Source organism: Argopecten irradians, chromosome 11 (assembly GCF_041381155.1).
Source record: "Argopecten irradians isolate NY chromosome 11, Ai_NY, whole genome shotgun sequence".
Classification (NCBI taxonomy): Eukaryota; Metazoa; Mollusca; class Bivalvia; order Pectinida; family Pectinidae; genus Argopecten; species Argopecten irradians.
This window is the reverse complement of record NC_091144.1, coordinates 1,080,350-1,102,094: the sequence shown is the minus strand read 5'-3', so window position 1 is coordinate 1,102,094 and position 21,745 is coordinate 1,080,350. Positions and strand designations below refer to the sequence as shown.

General features: G+C 35.2%; 1 protein-coding gene across 4 annotated transcripts in view; it reads right to left on the bottom strand.

Annotated features, from left to right (window-relative positions):
- LOC138334256 (prominin-1-A-like) overlaps positions 1 to 14,085 on the bottom strand; it is a 33,802-nt gene extending 19,717 nt beyond the window's left edge. For all 4 annotated transcript variants that reach the window (XM_069282893.1, XM_069282891.1, XM_069282892.1 and 1 more), the window contains exons 1-11: positions 13,931 to 14,085; positions 10,559 to 10,668; positions 10,044 to 10,128; positions 9,549 to 9,692; positions 8,463 to 8,561; positions 7,749 to 7,823; positions 6,758 to 6,811; positions 6,235 to 6,315; positions 3,482 to 3,550; positions 3,013 to 3,105; positions 67 to 212 (exon numbers count right to left, since the gene is read on the bottom strand). In XM_069282893.1, coding sequence (XP_069138994.1) covers positions 67 to 212; positions 3,013 to 3,105; positions 3,482 to 3,550; positions 6,235 to 6,315; positions 6,758 to 6,811; positions 7,749 to 7,823; positions 8,463 to 8,561; positions 9,549 to 9,692; positions 10,044 to 10,128; positions 10,559 to 10,668; positions 13,931 to 14,026 — 1,052 coding nt within the window. In that variant the 5' untranslated portion in view covers positions 14,027 to 14,085. The remainder of the gene's footprint in view (positions 1 to 66; positions 213 to 3,012; positions 3,106 to 3,481; positions 3,551 to 6,234; positions 6,316 to 6,757; positions 6,812 to 7,748; positions 7,824 to 8,462; positions 8,562 to 9,548; positions 9,693 to 10,043; positions 10,129 to 10,558; positions 10,669 to 13,930) is intronic.
- Positions 14,086 to 21,745: the final 7,660 nt, after the last annotated feature.

Below are 21,745 nucleotides of genomic sequence, written 5' to 3'. Positions count from 1 at the left end.
CAGTTCCTAATTAAACAGACTGAGTTATATGTTGTTTTAACAAATTCATTATAGGAATATACTTACTCATATTGACCATCAACTGCAGGATGCACCTCCTCTATTGGTTCATTCTGTTTCATTTTACGGAAGTGTTTGGCAAGTTTGACAGCAAATATGATACTGGGTATGAAAAAGAATATACACCAACCAAGACCAAACCAGAATCCATTCTGTAAAAAAAACCACATCATTTTTACCATTAACAGTAGCAAAATCCTGAAATTTAAGCGAGAACATGATTTGCTTCAATGTTTTATACCACTTCACATAAATTCCTGATTAAAAACAAAATGAATCTTTAAACATAGATGACATCTCTATTCACAGACCTATAGTCATAATAAGACTTGAGAAACGTAAAATGTTTAGATTTAAGTTTCAAGTTAATATTACTATTCATTTATATCTCTCTTGGTCAACTTCGATTTCACAATCCTAAAAAAAAGAACAATTCTAAGATATCAAAATCTAAATTTCATCAATTTCAAAAGATACAATTTAAAGAAAATTTATCGAATACCCTTGAGCTTACTTTGGAGAAGAAGGTAACATAAATGATATGTATGACCAGTATGAGATGCAGAGTCAGTATTATGGTATATACCAATGTGTCCACAGTGTACCTACACAGGGGGATACTATATGACCAGTATGAGATGTGGAGTCAGTATAATGGTACATACCAATGTGTCTACACTGTACCTACACAGGGGGATACTATATGACCAGTATGAGATGTGGAGTCAGTATAATGGTACATACCAATGTGTCTACACTCTACCTACACAGGGGGATACTATATGACCAGTATGAGATGTGGAGTCAGTATAATGGTACATACCAATGTGTCCACAGTGTACCTACACAGGGGGATACTATATGACCAGTATGAGATGTGGAGTCAGTATAATGGTACATACCAATGTGTCCACAGTGTACCCACACAGGGGGATACTATATGACCAGTATGAGATGTGGAGTCAGGATAATGGTACATACCAATGTGTCTACAGTGTACCTACACAGGGGGATACTATATGACCAGTATGAGATGTGGAGTCTGTATAATGGTACATACCAATGTGTTCATAGTGTGCCTACACAGGGGGATACTATATGACCAGTATGAGATGTGGAGTCTGTATAATGGTACATACCAATGTGTCCACAGTGTACCCACACAGGGGGACACTATATGACCAGTATGAGATGTGGAGTCAGTATAATGGTACATACCAATGTGTCCATAGTGTACCTACACAGGGGGATACTATATGACCAGTATGAGATGTGGAGTCAGTATAATGGTACATACCAATGTGTCCATAGTGTACCTACACAGGGGGATACTATATGACCAGTATGAGATGTGGAGTCAGTATAATGGTACATACCAATGTGTCCATAGTGTACCTACACAGGGGGATACTATATGACCAGTATGAGATGTGGAGTCAGGATAATGGTACATACCAATGTGTCCACAGTGTACCTACACAGGGGGATACTATATGACCAGTATGAGATGTGGAGTCAGTATAATGGTACATACCAATCTGTCCACAGTGTACCTACACAGGGGGATACTATATGACCAGTATGAGATTTGGAGTCAGGATAATGGTACATACCAATGTGTCTACAGCGTACCTACACAGGGGGATACTATATGACCAGTATGAGATGTGGAGTCAGGATAATGGTACATACCAATGTGTTCAGTGTACCTACACAGGGGGATACTATATGACCAGTATGAGATGTGGAGTCAGGTTAATGGTACATACCAATGTGTCCACAGTGTACCTACACAGGGGGATACTATATGACCAGTATGAGATGTGGAGTCAGGATAATGGTACATACCAATGTGTCCACAGTGTACCTACACAGGGGGATACTATATGACCAGTATGAGATGTGGAGTCAGGATAATGGTACATACCAATGTGTCCACAGTGTACCTACACAGGGGGATACTATATGACCAGTATGAGATATGGAGTCAGGAAAATGGTACATACCAATGTGTCCACAGTGTACCTACACAGGGGGATACTATATGACCAGTATGAGATGTGGAGTCAGGATAATGGTACATACCAATGTGTCCACAGTGTACCTACACAGGGGGATACTATATGACCAGTATGAGATGTGGAGTCAGGATAATGGTACATACCAATGTGTCCACAGTGTACCTACACAGGGGGATACTATATGACCAGTATGAGATGTGGAGTCAGTATAATGGTACATACCAATGTGTCCACAGTGTACCTACACAGGGGGATACTATATGACCAGTATGAGATGTGGAGTCAGTATAATGGTACATACCAATGTGTCCACAGTGTACCTACACTGGGGAATACTATATGACCAGTATGAGATGTGGAGTCAGGATAATGGTACATACCAATGTGTCCATAATGTACCTACACAGGGGGATACTATATGACCAGTATGAGATGTGGAGTCAGTATTATGGTACATACCAATGTGTCCACAGTGTACCTACACAGGGGGATACTTTATGACCACTATGAGATGTGGAGTCAGTATACTGGTACATACCAATGTGTCAAGTGTACCTACACAGGGGGATACTATATGACCAGTATGAGATGTGGAGTCAGTATAATGGTACATACCAATGTGTCCACAGTGTACCTACACAGGGGGATACTATATGACCAGTATGAGATGTGGAGTCAGTATAATGGTACATACCAATGTGTCCATAGTGTACCTACACAGGGGGATACTATATGACCAGTATGAGATGTGGAGTCAGGATAATGGTACATACCAATGTGTCCACAGTGTACCTACACAGGGGGATACTATATGACCAGTATGAGATGTGGAGTCAGTATAATGGTACATACCAATGTGTCCACAGTGTACCTACACAGGGGGATACTATATGACCAGTATGAGATGTGGAGTCAGTATAATGGTACATACCAATGTGTCCACAGTGTACCCACACAGGGTTATCACAAATAAGTTGTTGTACAGATTCCAGATGGGATCACATTTCCCAACTTCATTCCTCACCTACAAACAAAAAAGGGAAATTTGCATCATCAAATAAAACTTATTTTTGAATACAAATTTATTGTTATATAGTTTTTATCCTATAGTTTATACAATATGTATATATGAATACAGAATCACGTTAATTTTCTTTGTTTCAAATGACATGAAGGACACATTAAATCCAAATGAATCATTTACATGAGCTGCACAAAAAATACCTGTATAATTGTCATGTATTTGAAAAAGACTGAAGACACTTGTTGTCTATCAAATGTTGAAAATTTTACATTATTATAAATGATACATGAATGAAATGTTGAAGAGTAAATAGATATGAAAGCAAATCTCTTCTGTTAAAGATGAGTATAACGACAAAACAACTGGATTGACTTACAGCATTGAAGAGTTTGGCGATAAAAGAATCAATGGTGGCAAAAATTCTGTTTGCAAAATCTGATGCAAGCTGTGGATATAAAAAAAACCATAAAGATGTTTGTGTTTTATTTTACAATGATGTAGCATATGATTGTAACAATTTTAGTCAAGTTTCTTCAAGTTTCTATCATATACAGTTTAAAGCAAAATGTTTAACTGTAAAGATAACATAAAGTAAGGACAGGGGAAGAATTGGTCTGTATGTACAGTTCAGGGGTACCTACTTAAGTAAGGATGGAGGAAGTATTGGTCTGTATATATACAGTTCTGGGATACCTACTGAAGTAAGGATGGAGGAAGTATTGGCCTGTATATATACAGTTCTGGGATACCTACTGAAGTAAGGATGGAGGAAGTATTGGTCTGTATATATACAGTTCTGGGATACCTACTGAAGTAAGGATGGGGGATCTGGGATATATACAGTTTCTGGGATACCTACTGAAGTAAGGATGGAGGAAGTATTGGCCTGTATATATACAGTTCTGGGATACCTACTGAAGTAAGGATGGGGGAAGTATTGGTCTGTATATATACAGTTCTGGGATACCTACTGAAGTAAGGATGGGGGAAGTATTGGCCTGTATATATACAGTTCTGGTATACCTACTGAAGTAAGGATGGGGGAAGTATTGGTCTGTATATATACAGTTCTGGGATACCTACTGAAGTAAGGATGGAGGAATAATTGGCCTGTATATATACAGTTCTGGTATACCTACTGAAGTAAGGATGGAAGAAGTATTGGCCTGTATATATACAGTTCTGGGATACCTACTGAAGTAAGGATGGGGGAAGTATTGGCCTGTATATATGCAGTTCTGGGATACCTACTGAACTAAGGATGGAGGAAGTATTGGTCTGTATATATAAAGTTCTGGGATACCTACTGAAGTAAGGATGGGGAAAGTATTGGTCCTGTATATATACAGTTCTGGATACCTACTGAAGTAGAGGGTATTGTGTAAAAAGTATACCTACTGAAGTAAGGATGGAGGAAGTATTGTCTGTATATATACAGTTCTGGATACCTACTAAGTAAGGATGGAGAAATATTGGCCTGTATATATATACAGTTCTGGGATACCTACTGAAGTAAGGATGGGGAAGTATTGGCCTGTATATATACAGTTCTGGGATACCTACTGAAGTAAGGATGGGGGAAGTATTGGTCTGTATATATATACAGTTCTGGGATACCTACTGAAGTAAGGATGGAGGAAGTATTGGTCTGTATATATACAGTTCTGGGATACCTACTGAAGTAAGGATGGAGGAAGTATTGGTCTGTATATATACAGTTCTGGGATACCTACTGAAGTAAGGATGGAGAAAGTATTGGTCTGTATATATACAGTTCTGGGATACCTACTGAAGTAAGGATGGAGGAAGTATTGGTCTGTATATATACAGTTCTGGGATACCTACTGAAGTAAGGATGGAGAAAGTATTGGTCTGTATATATACAGTTCTGGGATACCTACTGAAGTAAGGATGGGGGAAGTTTTGGCCTGTATATATACAGTTCTGGTATAAGTACTGAAGTAAGGATGGAGGAAGTATTGGTCTGTATATATACAGTTCTGGGATACCTACTGAAGTAAGGATGGAGGAAGTATTGGCCTGTATATATACAGTTCTGGGATACCTACTGAAGTAAGGATGGAGGAAGTATTGGCCTGTATATATACAGTTCTGGGATACCTACTGAAGTAAGGATGGGGGAAGTATTGGCCTGTATATATACAGTTCTGGTATACCTACTGCAGTAAGGATGGGGGAAGTATTGGTCTGTATATATACAGTTCTGGGATACCTACTGAAGTAAGGATGGAGAAAGTATTGGTCTGTATATATACAGTTCTGGGATACCTACTGAAGTAAGGATGGGGGAAGTATTGGCCTGTATATATACAGTTCTGGGATACCTACTGAAGTAAGGATGGAGGAAGTATTGGTCTGTATATATACAGTTCTGGGATACCTACTGAAGTAAGGATGGAGGAAGTATTGGTCTGTATATATACATTTCTGGGATACCTACTGAAGTAAGGATGGAGGAAGTATTGGTCTGTATATATACAGTTCTGGGATACCTACTGAAGTAAAGATGGAGGAACTATTGGCCTGTATATATACAGTTCTGGGATACCTACTGAAGTAAGGATGGGGGAAGTATTGGTCTGTATATATACAGTTCTGGGATACCGACTGAAGTAAGGATGGAGGAAGTATTGGTCTGTATATATACAGTTCTGGGATACCTACTGAAGTAAAGATGGAGGAACTATTGGCCTGTATATATACAGTTCTGGGATACCTACTGAAGTAATGATGGAGGAAGTATTGGCCTGTATATAGTTCTGGGATACCTACTGAAGTAAGGATGGGGGAAGTATTGGCCTGTATATATACATTTCTGGGATACCTACTGAAGTAAGGATGGAGGAAGTATTGGCCTGTATATATACAGGTCTGGGATACCTACTAAAGTAAGAATTGAGGAAGTATTGGCCTGTATATATACAGGTCTTGGATACCTACTAAAGTAAGAATTGAGGAAGAATATTGGCCTGTATGTACAGTTCTGGGATACCTACTGAAGTAAGGAGAGTGGAAGCATTGGTCTGTATATATACAGTTCTGGTATACCTACTGAAGTAAGGAGAGTGGAAGCATTGGTCTGTATATATGCAGTTCTGGGATACCTACTGAAGTAAGGAGAGTCGAAGCATTGGTCTGTATATACAGTTCAGTTTTGTTTAGGCAGTCAATTACAGAATCCACAGCAGCCTACAGAAATATGAAAGTCAATATTAACAACTCTTGGTTTAACAATTACACCATTCCATGATAAAACAGGTTAGAATTTTTACATGAAGAAACATTATTTTAGAACAAACTATATCATGAAATATTTTGACACTACATTAAACAGAAATTATCAATAGCTTTTCTTAAATTTTCGCCACCCCTCCCCATGACCCCCTCATTTCTTTCCCCTCTGGGTATGTATTGTTTACATGTATCTATAGTGACTTTCGAACAAATTTATACAATTGTCGTCAAGCATATAGTGTTCTTTCAACTACAATTTTACATAGATCTGGAAAAACAACCAAATGGTGGGTAGATAGCTACTGTAACTGTAAATAAGAAAATCCATAAAGTGATTTAGATAATTAAGCTATATACAATATAAAACATACATTACTACAAAGTATAGGGAACTTACTGATGTGCCATTAACTGTTGTTTCCATGTTGTTCAAGTCAGCAGTCAGATTGTTCTATAAACAGGAAAAGATTAATAGTCCTAATATAAGAAATCATCCATATACATCCAAATACCAAGTACGGTCAAAATGTACGAAAAAGAAATACCCAATACTGTTTTTAAGGGACATGAACCCTAAATAATTTGTTCTGTATGTTTAGATATGACATTCAGATATCTATTAATAATTTTATTACAATTTCAATTCAATTCATTTTATTCCGAATGCAAACAGCGTATAGGATTACAATAAACATACAGATGATTGGCTAATGTTTAAAACGTCAGGATAAGATGGAAAATACACTTCCCGATTGCGCGTATCACTGACCCTTGCCATATATATTGTTTTCATTTTGTTTGTATTCCATTCACCCTTGTTTTTGACGCGTCATTTTGTTCAACAAATCTTGACCAGACTGTATACAGGTTTAAAATAGAGAAAGATGGAATTTCCGTTATAATCATTAATTATTTTTAATGTATGCACAATAACTGACATATACATGTATCACTTAGTAAGGCAGCTAACACATCATGAATATGTGTTTTACTCAAACTTTTGGGGTTTATGTCCCTTTATTTTTTTGTTTGTTTCGTTGTTTAATCAGCTTTTGTTGCAAACATTTGATCCACAAAAACATTCAGATGTTATCAAATAAAATTTACATAACTAAATTAAATGAATTTTATTAAGTGTACATATCATAATAGTTATAAATCAAGACATTTTAAAATTGCTAAAATCGAACTTTTAGTCCAAATTGTGAAATTTCATACCTGCAAAAATAACTGGCCATACACTGTATCCTCGTTCAGACTTTAAATGTCTAAGACTTACTGTTGCTGGCACCATACATCACTACGGGACAGAATCAACTTATGGCCCACTAAAATTATACCACATTATCCCAGCTAGATAATACACTTAAGTATGATTTAATACATACCACAGATTCCTGAAGGGCGGCCACCTCTGTATTCTGTATAAGATCTAGGGTGTCAGCATGATTGTTCAAGTTGTTCTGTTAAAACAAGAACTTAATGAAAACTATCTATACCTGATAGTATCTTTCATCTCTTTTAATTATGCAGAAAGTTGATTAAGTAAACAGATCTAAAACAAAGTTGTAACTTATTTTCATTGACATGATACATTGAGAGGCAAATCTATTAAATATAGACATATTTAATGATTATTTAATACAACCATCCAGAGTAATTCTTTGTAAAGATTTAGAAATTAACAATCCTTCACAACTTAAGGAATGTCTGTGGAACAGCAACATAAAACAATTTTCTTCAGTGTCTTTGGATAAAAGTATGTAAACTTCATTTATTTGACATTGATTGCAAAACAATTCATGCAACTAAAAATCACTTTTGATGGCCTGGATGAAAGTGCGCGAAGGGTTCTAGAGAGGGAGGAATTACATTTTATGCAAGTGTGTATGTTTTGGTAGGGGTATAAAAAGTATCTGGATACTATTTATCCAGAAGGTATAATATTTTATGCACAACACCAGAGAAAACCCACATGATCGGGTAGGTGATCCCTGACCTTTTCACAGATATGCCGGGGATCGAACCCCGGCCAGCTAGGTGAAAGGCGAGTGCCTTAACCACTACACCACTCGACCATCCAAGATAATTGTATGTCTTACTTGTGAGGTAGTGTCTCCGTTAGCACCAGCTGTAGTAGCTAATGTCCTCAAGCTTTCTGCAAATGTTGTCAAGTTGGTCTGGGTCAGGCTTTTGCTGAGCTGGTGAGTTAATTGAGATTGATATAACAATTTGTATATCTTTTCAGGTTTTAGACACTTGGTTTTACCGTTTGATTAATTATAACTTAAAGATGCTCCACCGCTGACAATTAGTACTAATTTTTCTAAATAAAAAAAACCAAACAAGAGCAGAGGAACTGATATTTTTCTTCAGTAACAAAAGTTACTTACTTTACACCATTACCACCATTGAAAAATTTGAGCTTCTGATTTTATTTCAAGATGAAAATATCAAAAAATAAATGATTGCATCCCGAAAAAATTCCATGACACTATGTTCTATATGGAAAACGAATTATTTTATATAATTTTTTTGTGTTAATTTGACATGTATATATGTACATGATTAAACACCAATTATTGTTTAAATGATGAGTATCATTTATGTTCTGTCAGTCGTTGAGCATCTTTAAATATGAACAGATTACTGATTTAGTACTTTGGTTTAATAGATTACTACTTTTACATTCAGTGTAAATACATGAAGATTGTGAGATGAATACCTGTGGAAGTAAAACTATATTACGATTATTCTGTATTACATACATATGAATGCATGTGCTTTTAAAGCCAGAAGGAAAATATTTTTCTTGAAGAACTACTTTAATTAGTATGTGATTGGATCATTTTTTCTACTTATCCAAACTGAAAAGCATAATAACATTATGAGAAAATATTTGCAAGAATTATTGAACAGCAAAGAAATTACACAAATAAAGGCACCATATATCAATCAACCACTGAAAATGGGTGATTATGCTCAATACTAATAATATAATGCTATTTCATTGAGATATGCCAAGGTTCATTTTTTAATCATGATATATGGTAATTCTGTCAAACAAAAGTTAGTAAAGTCACTTAGCGTGACAGAGAAACACATGTAAGTGGGGTAAAACACAAGAGTTTAACTCAATATATATTTCATTATAATTTACAAGTCTTTCTGGTTTATGAAAGTTTTACCTCAGATGTATAGGAAGCAAAGTCCACATCCACAGCAGTTTTTGTATCCTGTAGGTCTGACAGTAGTGAAGGTGTCAGAACCGAAATAGTCGAGAAGTCAACAGAGTCATCAATCTTATTCAGTTCTGACTGAATATCAAATTCCTATAAATAAAACAGCAACAATGTAAAGGAAAATACAATTTCAATAGATCACTGATGATGAATTGTGAATGTTGCATATAATATAATGCCATATTCAATGATTACACAAAAAAACTTTAAAAATCTGTATGGAAATGAAAATGTTCTTAGTAATAAGACTGTTAAGTTTTTTATCTATGGTAAGGAGGAAAATTAAATAAAAATTAATTTTTAATCATTTTCCTTTTTCTCATGGATTTTTCATTTCTTTTAATGAAATTCCATTTTCAAGTTTCAATTTTCCAATTCAATTACTGGAACAATTACACTATCTTTTATAAAATATTGATGTGACTCTATATAAAAACTTACTGTTCTATAGTTATCTATAGAAGATGTATTGATGTAAGTGTCTGCCTTCATCGCTGTGTATATTGTCTTACTAGCTTGACAATCCCTGTAAAACACAAGTACTTCCCTTCAAATTTATGTGTTAAACATTTCATAAAAATGACAGTAAATATTGTTTCCTTCCACTCTAATGTAAGCAAGCTTAAGAATATCCTCTAAAATAATGTGAACTAATGCAGTAGTAAACACTGCAAGCAAACTACAAAAATGTGTCTTTGTCTCGAGTGTATTTCAGTTCAATAGTCTTGATTTTTGGATCGATCCAAAAAATCATTTTAGCTGAAATACCCTTGAACCAGGAAACAATTTTTGGGATCAATCCCGAAAATCATTTTTACAGAAATACACTTAGGACCAGGAAACAGTTTTTGGGATCGATCCCGAAAATCATTAGACTTCCGATAAAAATACAATGGAAATTGTTTGTTACTCTTGTTTCAAGCCTCAAATTGCCAGAAATTCTGCGAGTAACTTACTTGAGAAATCCAGAAAGAGGTATATCATAGGTAGAATTGCTGTAGAGCATTTTTCCCAATAGAGACCCTGATCCTTCATACATCTGTTTGTAAACAATATCATCCACAATCTGAAACACACAAACATATCTCTATCGATCAGTTAATCATCAATGTTGATAGTGAAATATCAAGGTATATAGGTCATAAAAATCTTAACAAGAGGCCCAAGGGCCTTAACGGTCATCTGATTACCTTGGCAATAATCATAAAGGGAATTAATTAGATATCGCGTAATGGTAGCCATCTTCGATTTGGGATCAACAAGAGATGTAACAACAATTTGTCAGGACTATGTCAGGAACATTTCATGCAAGTTTCAGCCAAATCGCACCGGCAGATCTTGAGAAGAAGTTCAAAATGTGTTTTCAAGATGGCGGCTGTGGCGGCCATCTTGGATTTCGGATCAACTCGAAAAATAACAACACTTTGTCTGGACCATGTCAGGATCATTTCATGCAAGTTTCAGTCAAGTCGCATCTGTAGAACTTGAGAAGAAGTTCAAAATGTGTTTTCAAGATGGCGGCTGTGGCGGCCATCTTGGATTTCGGATTGACCCGAAAAATAACAACACTTTGTCGGGACCATATCAGGATCATTTCATGCAAGTTTCAGCCAAATCGCACCGGTAGAACTTGAGAAGAAGTTCAAAATGTGTTTTCAAGATGGCGGCTGTGGCGGCCATCTTGGATTTCGGATCAACCTGAAAAATAAGAACACTTTGTCAGGACCATGTCAGGATCATTTCATGAAAGTTTCAGCCAAAGCACACCAGTAGAACTTGAGAAGAAGTTCAAAATGTATTTTCAAGATGGCGGCTGTGGCGGCCATCTTGGATTTCGGATTGACCCGAAAAATAACAACACTTTGTCGGGACCATGTCAGGATCATTTCATGCAAGTTTCAGCCAAAGCACACCAGTAGAACTTGAGAAGAAACTCAAAATGTGTTTTCAAGATGGCGGCTGTGGCGGCCATCTTGGATTTCGGATCAACCCGAAAAATAACAACACTTTGTCGGGACCATGTCAGGATCATTTCATGCAAGTTTCAGCCAAATTGCACCGGTAGAACTTGAGAAGAAGTTCAAAATGTGTTTTCAAGATGGCGGCTGTGGCGGCCATCTTGGATTTCGGATCAACCCGAAAAATTACCAACACTTTGTTGGGACCATATCAGGATCATTTCATGCAAGTTTCAGTCAAATCGCATCTGTAGAACTTGAGAAGAAGTTCAAAATGTGTTTTCAAGATGGCGGCTGTGGCGGCCATCTTGGATTTTGGATCAACCCGAAAAATAAGAGCACTTTGTCGGGACCATGTTAGGATCATTTCATGCAAGTTTCTGCCAAATCGCATTGGTAGAACTTGAGAAGAAGTTCAAAATGTGTTTTCAAGATGGCGGCTGTGGCGGCCATCTTGGATTTCGGATCGACCCGAAAAATAACAACACTTTGTCAGGACCATGTCAGGATCATTTCATGAAAGTTTCAGCCAAATCGCACCGGTAGAACTTGAGAAGAAGTTCAAAATGTGTTTTCAAGATGGCGGCTGTTGCGGCCATCTTGGATTTCGGATCGACCCGAAAAATAAGAACACTTTGTCGGGACCATCTCAGGATCATTTCAGGTAAGTTTCAGCTCAATCCCACTGGTCAAACTTGAGAAGAAGATTGAAATGTGAAAAGTTTACGGACGGCGCACCACGACGGACGAAGCATGATGGTTATAGGTCATCCTGACCCTTCGGGTCAGATGACCTAAAAATGACATTGAACAAATCAGTACTTACTCACTGTGTCAAGGCCAGCGAGGTCAAGGTGACCTTGAACTAATCAGTACTATTCATCCTGTCAAGGTCAGAGAGGTCACAGTGACATTGAACCAATCAGCACTATTAACCCTGTCAAGGTCGACGAGGTCACTGTGACATTGAACCAAGCAGTACTATTCACCCTGTCAAGGTCAGCGAGGTCACAGTGACATTGAACCCATCAGCACTATTCACCCTGTCAAGGTTGGCAAGGTCTTGGTGACATTGAACCAATCAGTACTACTCATTGTGTCAAGGCCAGCGAGGTCAAGGTGACCTTGAACCAATCAGTACTATTCACCCTGTCAAGGTCGGAGAGGTCACAGTGACATTAAACCAATCAGCACTATTAACCCTGTCAAGGTCGGCGAGGTCACTGTGACATTGAACCAATCAGTGCTATTCACCCTGTCAAGGTCGGCAAGGTCACAGTGACATTGAACCAATCAGCACTATTAACCCTGTCAAGGTCGGCGAGGTCACTGTGACATTGAACCAATCACTACTATTCACCTTGTCAAGGTTGGCGAGGACATGGTGACATTGAACCAATCAGTTTTACTCACCAGGTCAAGGTCGCAGAGATCATGGTGACATTGAACCAACCAGTACTAATTCACCCTGTCAAGGTCGGAGAGGTCATGGTGACATTGAACCAACCAGTACTAATTCACCCTGTCAAGGTCGGAGAGGTCACAGTGACATTAAACAAATCAGCACTATTAACCCTGTCAAGGTCGGCGAGGTCACTGTGACATTGAACCAATCAGTGCTATTCACCCTGTCAAGGTCGGCGAGGTCACTGTGACATTGAACCAATCAGTGCTATTCACCCTGTCAAGGTCGGCGAGGTCACTGTGACATTGAACCAATCAGCACTATTTACCCTGTTAAGGTCGGCGAGGTCAAGGTGACATTGTACCAATCAGTGCTATTAACCCTGTCAAGGTCGGCAAGGTCACTGTGACATTGAACCAATCAGCACTATTCACCCTGTCAAGTTCGGCAAGGTCAAGGTGACTTTGAACCAATCAGTACTACTCATTGTGTCAAGGCCAGCGAGGTCACAGAGACATTGAAGCAATCACTACTACTCACCTTGTCAAGGTCGGAGAGTTCACAGTGACTTTGAACCAATCAGCACTATTCACCCTGTCAAGGTCGGCAAGGTCACAGTGACATTGAACCAATCACTACTTCTCACCTTGTCAAGGTCGGCGAGGTCAAGGTGACATTGAACCAATCACTACTACTCACCTTGTCAAGGTCGGCGAGGTCACAGTGACATTGAACCAATCACTACTACTCACCTTGTCAAGGTCGGAGAGGTCACAGTGACATTGAACCAATCAGCACTATTCACCCTGCCAAGGTCGGCAAGGTCACGGTGACATTGAACCAATCACTACTACTCACCTTGTCAAGGTTGGCGAGGACATGGTGACATTGAACCAATCAGTTTTACTCACCAGGTCAAGGTCGCAGAGATCATGGTGACATTGAACCAACCAGTACTAACTCACCCTGTCAAGGTCGGCGAGGTCCGAGTCAGTGAGGGGCTGACAGACAAATCTCTCCAGTGGAGCTCCAATCAGATAAGTTAGTGTGGTCAGCAGCATCAGCAGGGAGGAGAAGATAAAGACAAATCCCACCGATCTGAATCAGCATCAATAAAACCCCAAATTTTATATAAACATTGATCTGTATCAGCATCAATAAAACCCCAAATTTTATATAAACATTGATCTGTATCAGCATCAATAAAACCACAAATTTTATATAAACATTGATCTGTATCAGCATCAATAAAACCACAAATTTTATATAAACATTGATCTGTATCAGCATCAATAAAACCCCAAATTTTATATAAACATTGATCTATATCAGCATCAATAAAACCTCAAATTTTATATAAACATTGATCTGTATCAGCATCAATAAAACCACAAATTTTATATAAACCCACCGATCTGTATCAGCATCAATAAAACCACAAATTTTATATAAACATTGATCTGTATCAGCATCAATAAAACCACAAATTTTATATAAACATTGATCTGTATCAGCATCAATAAAACCACAAATTTTATATAAACATTGATCTGTATCAGCATCAATAAAACCACAAATTTTATATAAACATTGATCTGTATCAGCATCAATAAAACCACAAATTTTATATAAACATTGATCTGTATCAGCATCAATAAAACCACAAATTTTATATAAACATTGATCTGTATCAGCATCAATAAAACCACAAATTTTACATAAACATTGATCTGTATCAGCATCAATAAAACCACAAATTTTACATAAACATTGATCTGTATCAGCATCAATAAAACCACAAATTTTATATAAACATTGATCTGTATCAGCATCAATAAAACCACAAATTTTATATAAACATTGATCTGTATCAGCATCAATAAAACCACAAATTTTATATAAACATTGATCTGTATCAGCATCAATAAAACCACAAATTTTATATAAACATTGATCTGTATCAGCATCAATAAAACCACAAATTTTATATAAACATTGATCTGTATCAGCATCAATAAAACCACAAATTTTATATAAACATTGATCTGTATCAGCATCAATTAAACCACAAATTTTATATAAACATTGATCTGTATCAGCATCAATAAAACCACAAATTTTATATAAACATTGATCTGTATCAGCATCAATAAAACCACAAATTTTATATAAACATTGATCTGTATCAGCATCAATAAAACCACAAATTTTATATAAACATTGATCTGTATCAGCATCAATAAAACCACAAATTTTATCAATAAACCAATTTTACATAAACATTGATCTGTATCAGCATCAATAAAACCACAAATTTTATATAAACATTGATCTGTATCAGCATCAATAAAACCACAAATTTTATATAAACATTGATCTGTATCAGCATCAATAAAACCACAAATTTTATATAAACATTGATCTGTATCAGCATCAATAAAACCACAAATTTTATATAAAACATTGATCTGTATCAGCATCAATAAAACCACAAATTTTATATAAACATTGATCTGTATCAGCATCAATAAAACCACAAATTTTATATAAACATTGATCTGTATCAGCATCAATAAAACCACAAATTTTATATAAACATTGATCTGTATCAGCATCAATAAAACCACAAATTTTATATAAACATTGATCTGTATCAGCATCAATAAAACCACAAATTTTATATAAACATTGATCTGTATCAGCATCAATAAAACCACAAATTTTATATAAACATTGATCTGTATCAGCATCAATAAAACCACAAATTTTATATAAACATTGATCTGTATCAGCATCAATAAAACCACAAATTTTATATAAACATTGATCTGTATCAGCATCAATAAAACCACAAATTTTATATAAAACATCGATCTGTATCAGCATCAATAAAACCACAAATTTTATATAAACATTGATCTGTATCAGCATCAATAAAACCACAAATTTTATATAAACATTGATCTGTATCAGCATCAATAAAACCACAAATTTTAATAAACATTGATCTGTATCAGCATCAATAAAACCACAAATTTTATATAAACATTGATCTGTATCAGCATCAATAAACCAATTTTATAAAACAATTGTATCAGCATCAATAAAACCAAACATTGATCTGTATCAGCATCAATAAAACCACAAATTTTATATAAACATTGATCTGTATCAGCATCAATAAAACCACAAATTTTATATATAAACATTGATCTGTATCAGCATCAATAAAACCACAAATTTTATATAAACATTGATCTGTATCAGCATCAATAAAACCACAAATTTTATATAAACATTGATCTGTATCAGCATCAATAAAACCACAATTTTATATAAACCACGATCTGTATCAGCATCAATAAAACCACAAATTTATATAAACATTGATCTGTATCAGCATCAATAAAACCACAAAATTTATATAAACATTGATCTGTATCAGCATCAATAAAACCACAAATTTTATATAAACATTGATCTGTATCAGCATCAATAAAACCACAAATTTTATATAAACATTGATCTGTATCAGCATCAATAAAACCACAAATTTTATATAAACATTGATCTGTATCAGCATCAATAAAACCACAAATTTTATATAAACATTGATCTGTATCAGCATCAATAAAACCACAAATTTTATATAAACATTGATCTGTATCAGCATCAATAAAACCACAAATTTTATATAAAACATTGATCTGTATCAGCATCAATAAAACCACAAATTTTATATAAACATTGATCTGTATCAGCATCATAAAACCACAAATTTTATATAAACATTGATCTGTATCAGCATAAAAAACCACAAATTTTATATAAACATTGATCTGTATCAGCATCAATAAAACCACAAATTTAATATAAACATTGATCTGTATCAGCATCAATAAAACCACAAATTTTATATAAACATTGATCTGTATCAGCATCAATAAAACCACAAATTTTATATAAAACATTGATCTGTATCAGCATCAATAAAACCACAAATTTTATATAAACATTGATCTGTATCAGCATCAATAAAACCACAAATTTTATATAAACATTGATCTGTATCAGCATCAATAAAACCCACAAATTTTATATAAACATTGATCTGTATCAGCATCAATAAAACCACAAATTTTATATAAACATTGATCTGTATCAGCATCATTAAAACCACAAATTTATATAAAACTCCGATCTGTATCAGCATCAATAAAACCACAAATTTTACATAAACATTGATCTGTATCAGCATCAATAAAACCACAAATTTTATATAAACATTGATCTGTATCAGCATCAATAAAACCACAAATTTTATATAAACTCATCGATCTGTATCAGCATCAATAAAACCACAAATTTTAAATAAACACCGATCTGTATCAGCATCAATAAAACCACAAATTTTACATAAACTCATCGATGTGTATCAGCATCAATAAAACCACAAATTTTATATAAACATTGATCTGTATCAGCATCAATAAAACCACAAATTTTATATAAACATTGATCTGTATCAGCATCAATAAAACCACAAATTTTATATAAACCATCGATCTGTATCAGCATCAATAAAACCACAAATTTTATATAACATTGATCTGTATCAGCATCAATAAAACCACAAATTTTACATAAAACATAAACATTGATCTGTATCAGCATCAATAAAACCACAAATTTTATATAAACATTGATCTGTATCAGCATCAATAAAACCACAAATTTTATATAAACATTGATCTGTATCAGCATCAATAAAACCACAAATTTTATATAAACTGATCTGTATCAATAATAAACAAATTTTAATAAACATGATCTGTATCAGCATCAATAAAACCACAAATTTTATATAAACATTGATCTGTATCAGCATCAATAAAACCACAAATTTTATATAAACATGATCTGTATCAGCATCATTAAAACCACAAATTTATATAAACATTGATCTGTATCAGCATCAATAAAACCACAAATTTTATATAAACATTGATCTGTATCAGCATCAATAAAACCACAAATTTTACATAAACATTGATCTGTATCAGCATCAATAAAACCACAAATTTTATATAAACATTGATCTGTATCAGCATCAATAAAACCACAAATTTTATATAAACCCACCGATCTGTATCAGCATCAATTTAATCACAAATTTTATATAAACATTGATCTGTATCAGCATCAATAAAACCACAAATTTTACATAAACATTGATCTGTATCAGCATCAATAAAACCACAAATTTTATATAAACATTGATCTGTATCAGCATCAATAAAACCACAAATTTTATATAAACATTGATCTGTATCAGCATCAATAAAACCACAAATTTTATATAAACATTGATCTGTATCAGCATCAATAAAACCACAAATTTTATAAAAACATTGATCTGTATCAGCATCATTAAAACCACAAATTTATATAAACTCATCGATCTGTATCAGCATCAATTAAATCACAAATTTTATATAAACCCACCGATCTGTATCAGCAATAATTAAACCACAAATTTTATATAAACCCACCGATCTGAATCAGCATCAATTAAACCACAAATTTTATATAAACCCACCGATCTGTATCAGCATCAATTAAACCACAAATTTAATATATAAACCCACTGATCAGTATCAGTATCAATTAAACCACACCGATCTGTATCAGCATTAATTAAACCACAAATTTTATATAAACCCACTGATCTGTATCAGCATCAATTAAACCACAAATTTAATATATAAACCCACTGATCAGTATCAGTATCAATTAAACCACACCGATCTGTATCAGCATTTATTAAACCACAAATTTTATATAAACCCACTGATCTGTATCAGCATCAATTAAATCACAAATATTATCAGGGCCGCGCAAAAACTTTAAAATGTACTGGTCTGTCGGACAAGTGCTTCATCAAAATCTACTTGTCTGAATGACATTTTCAATTGTCCGCCTTATACGTTAGATAAATAAGTATATGTGACGCTATATATTAGTCCACAGCAGTTTTAGATATATCCAGTTGATTGTCAGAATTGTATTGATGCCAATTTGGGATAACGTGACTAACAGACGGTTTTACAAGAAGATCGACAAAAACGTTTCATTCCAGAACATATTTTGTATATGCAAGTGTTATAAAAAAAAAGATATATTTTAAAGGGTCGATATTTTAACTTACTTTCCAATGTAGTAGGTATATTATTTTAACTCCATTATCTTCTTGTAAGATTTTTTTGGAAGCGAACATCGCAAAAAACTGAAGCAAATTTCGCTGTGACATCTTGTTATAGGATATCAATAGACCTCAGATTTATTCATGTTAAAATGCTGTACACGTGCATGGGCATTGATAACAAAAGTCAAGGATTTCCAAGAATGATGCAGAAAGCGAAAGCTTATCATTGCTTTGTCATATTTTTAAGAATGTCAGACCCTATATAAAATTATCGAGAAACAATATTATTATTACAGCGCCGTTACAACAAGTGTTCCTATTTACATTCATTCACTCGATAGACACGTTGGCTGGTAGCTGATCTAGTAGGCTGGTAACTGATGCAGTAGATTAGATTTTAGGTGGCATGTAACGAAGGCACTGATTGGGTGAAGCAGCGGCAGCCTGACTGATTGCCCCCTGACTGACAAGATCGCCGACAACATTGAGAAGTAGGCGGAGCCAGCGGGTCTTCGATGTTCATACCCGACTCTGTTGTACAATGTGTTTGATCACGTTGTGTACTATTTAATTTTTTACAATGTATACATTCAATCACTGTATTAAAAATTCGTTATTGTTTTGTTTCACTTATTAAGCGAATGTTTTGAGGATGTTTTGTTCATAAATTATTGGCCATTTCTCTCGCCTTCGGGGAGTATTCATACTGTAGCATAACGTTATGTATCTAATCTACCAATGTTCCAATGGATCAAACTTTTCATCGTGTTTGTTAATGTGTTGGGTTTAGATCTATTGTAACCTTGTATCTTGTCAGTTTTGCTGTAATAATATTACCAACCACTTATTGAAAATCCTAAATATATGACAGTTTAGGACTCGTCTTATAAATCCCACGTGTGTTTTGACTTTTTGCACACGGCCTGCTGCCAGGACATGTTATGGCGGTTCCCTACGTAATGAGCATCGCTAGATCTATAAGGAGTTTCATATGCAATTTTACAAGAAATATGAAGATTTGTTAAAATATCTAAAATAAAGAAATACTAGTCAAGTGAATGTTGATGAAATTTGAAGAATATTTGTTTTGTTTTTAAGTAGATACACACGCATTGTTGATGATGCATTGTAGATAGATCGGTTTAGCTAACTAGCTATTCAGTTTCATTAAGCTGGATGAGAAGCCCGAGAGTACAAGTGTAGCATCCAGTACCAATTGACCTGTGGATTTGGCGACAGTACTCAAGTCTATAAATAACACAGCTACAGTACACTCATTCAATACACCGATACAAGTCAGCGGTAGCGGTTTATATACACGCGTCGTTCTCAGCTGGGGTAGCACGGCTGTAAATGTCTTATCAGAATATATTCCGATCAAACACGGTTTTGATACATACCTGGATGTTAGTAGGGGATGTTATTCTAGTTGTAGACGTCAAGTTTAGATGCATTGCCTAAATACTTGTAATTTAATTTGATTCATATTTGCGCGACCCTCACAGGTAATGTTCTCTGAGGTTGGCGGATGCGCGGCGGTAGTTTGATTTTAGCCGAGAAATTTGTCAACAATAGATTCAAATGCATCTCTCTGATTAAATACTGGTGACAAAGTTTTAAAAAATCTACGCCTTCAGCTGGAATAGCATCCCTACTGACATCCAGGTATGTGTCAAAGACGTGTTTTATCGGAATATATTTTGACAAGACACAATGGTCGGTCGTACATTGTACCCAATTTGGTTTCCCGCACCTTGCGGTAAAGTTATAATTTGTCAGAAGCAGGTGATTTCTTTTTCGACTGACTTTTCCGCTACAACAGTAGCTGTTTCCATACGTACTTCACTGATTAGCGCTGATTCAGAGTCTATACATGAGGTAATTAAAATGTATTTGTGTAATCTTTTTACATTATGATGCTTACGATGGCGATCATTTTATGTATATGGTACAGTGCACGTTTCTGATCTTAGTAATCGACAACAGATATTTCCGACTGTTTAGCTCCGCCCCTACATTGAAGCGACAGCCAATGAGAGCCGTGCTTAAACAGCTTATTGAATGTCGTTGGCAAACTGACTAGATACCATGCAACCTGACTAGCTACCAATCAACGGAACCACCTACTAGACTGGCCGTCACACGTACGCTTGTTGTAACGGCGCTGTAAATGAACTATACCTTTCACCCAAGAGTTATCTAAGGAACAAGTTCTGTCGCACAAGATTTATCTAATGAACCTCTCCTGCCTCACAAGATTCATCTAATGAATCTCTCTTTTCGCCTAAATTTTATCTAAACAACCTCTCCTGTCACTAAAATTTAGCTAATCAACCTCTCCTGCCACCTAAGATTTATCTAATCAACCTCTCCTGCTGACCAAGATTTATCTAATGAACACTTCCTTTGAACAAGAACCATCCTTTTGACTTCGCCTTAAGATTTATCTAAGAACCCTCCTGTCGCCTTAGATTTATCTATGAACCCTCCCTGTCGCCTTAGATTTATACTTATGAACCTCTCCTGTTGCCTTAGATTTATCTGATGAACCTCTCCTGTTGCCAAAGATTTATCT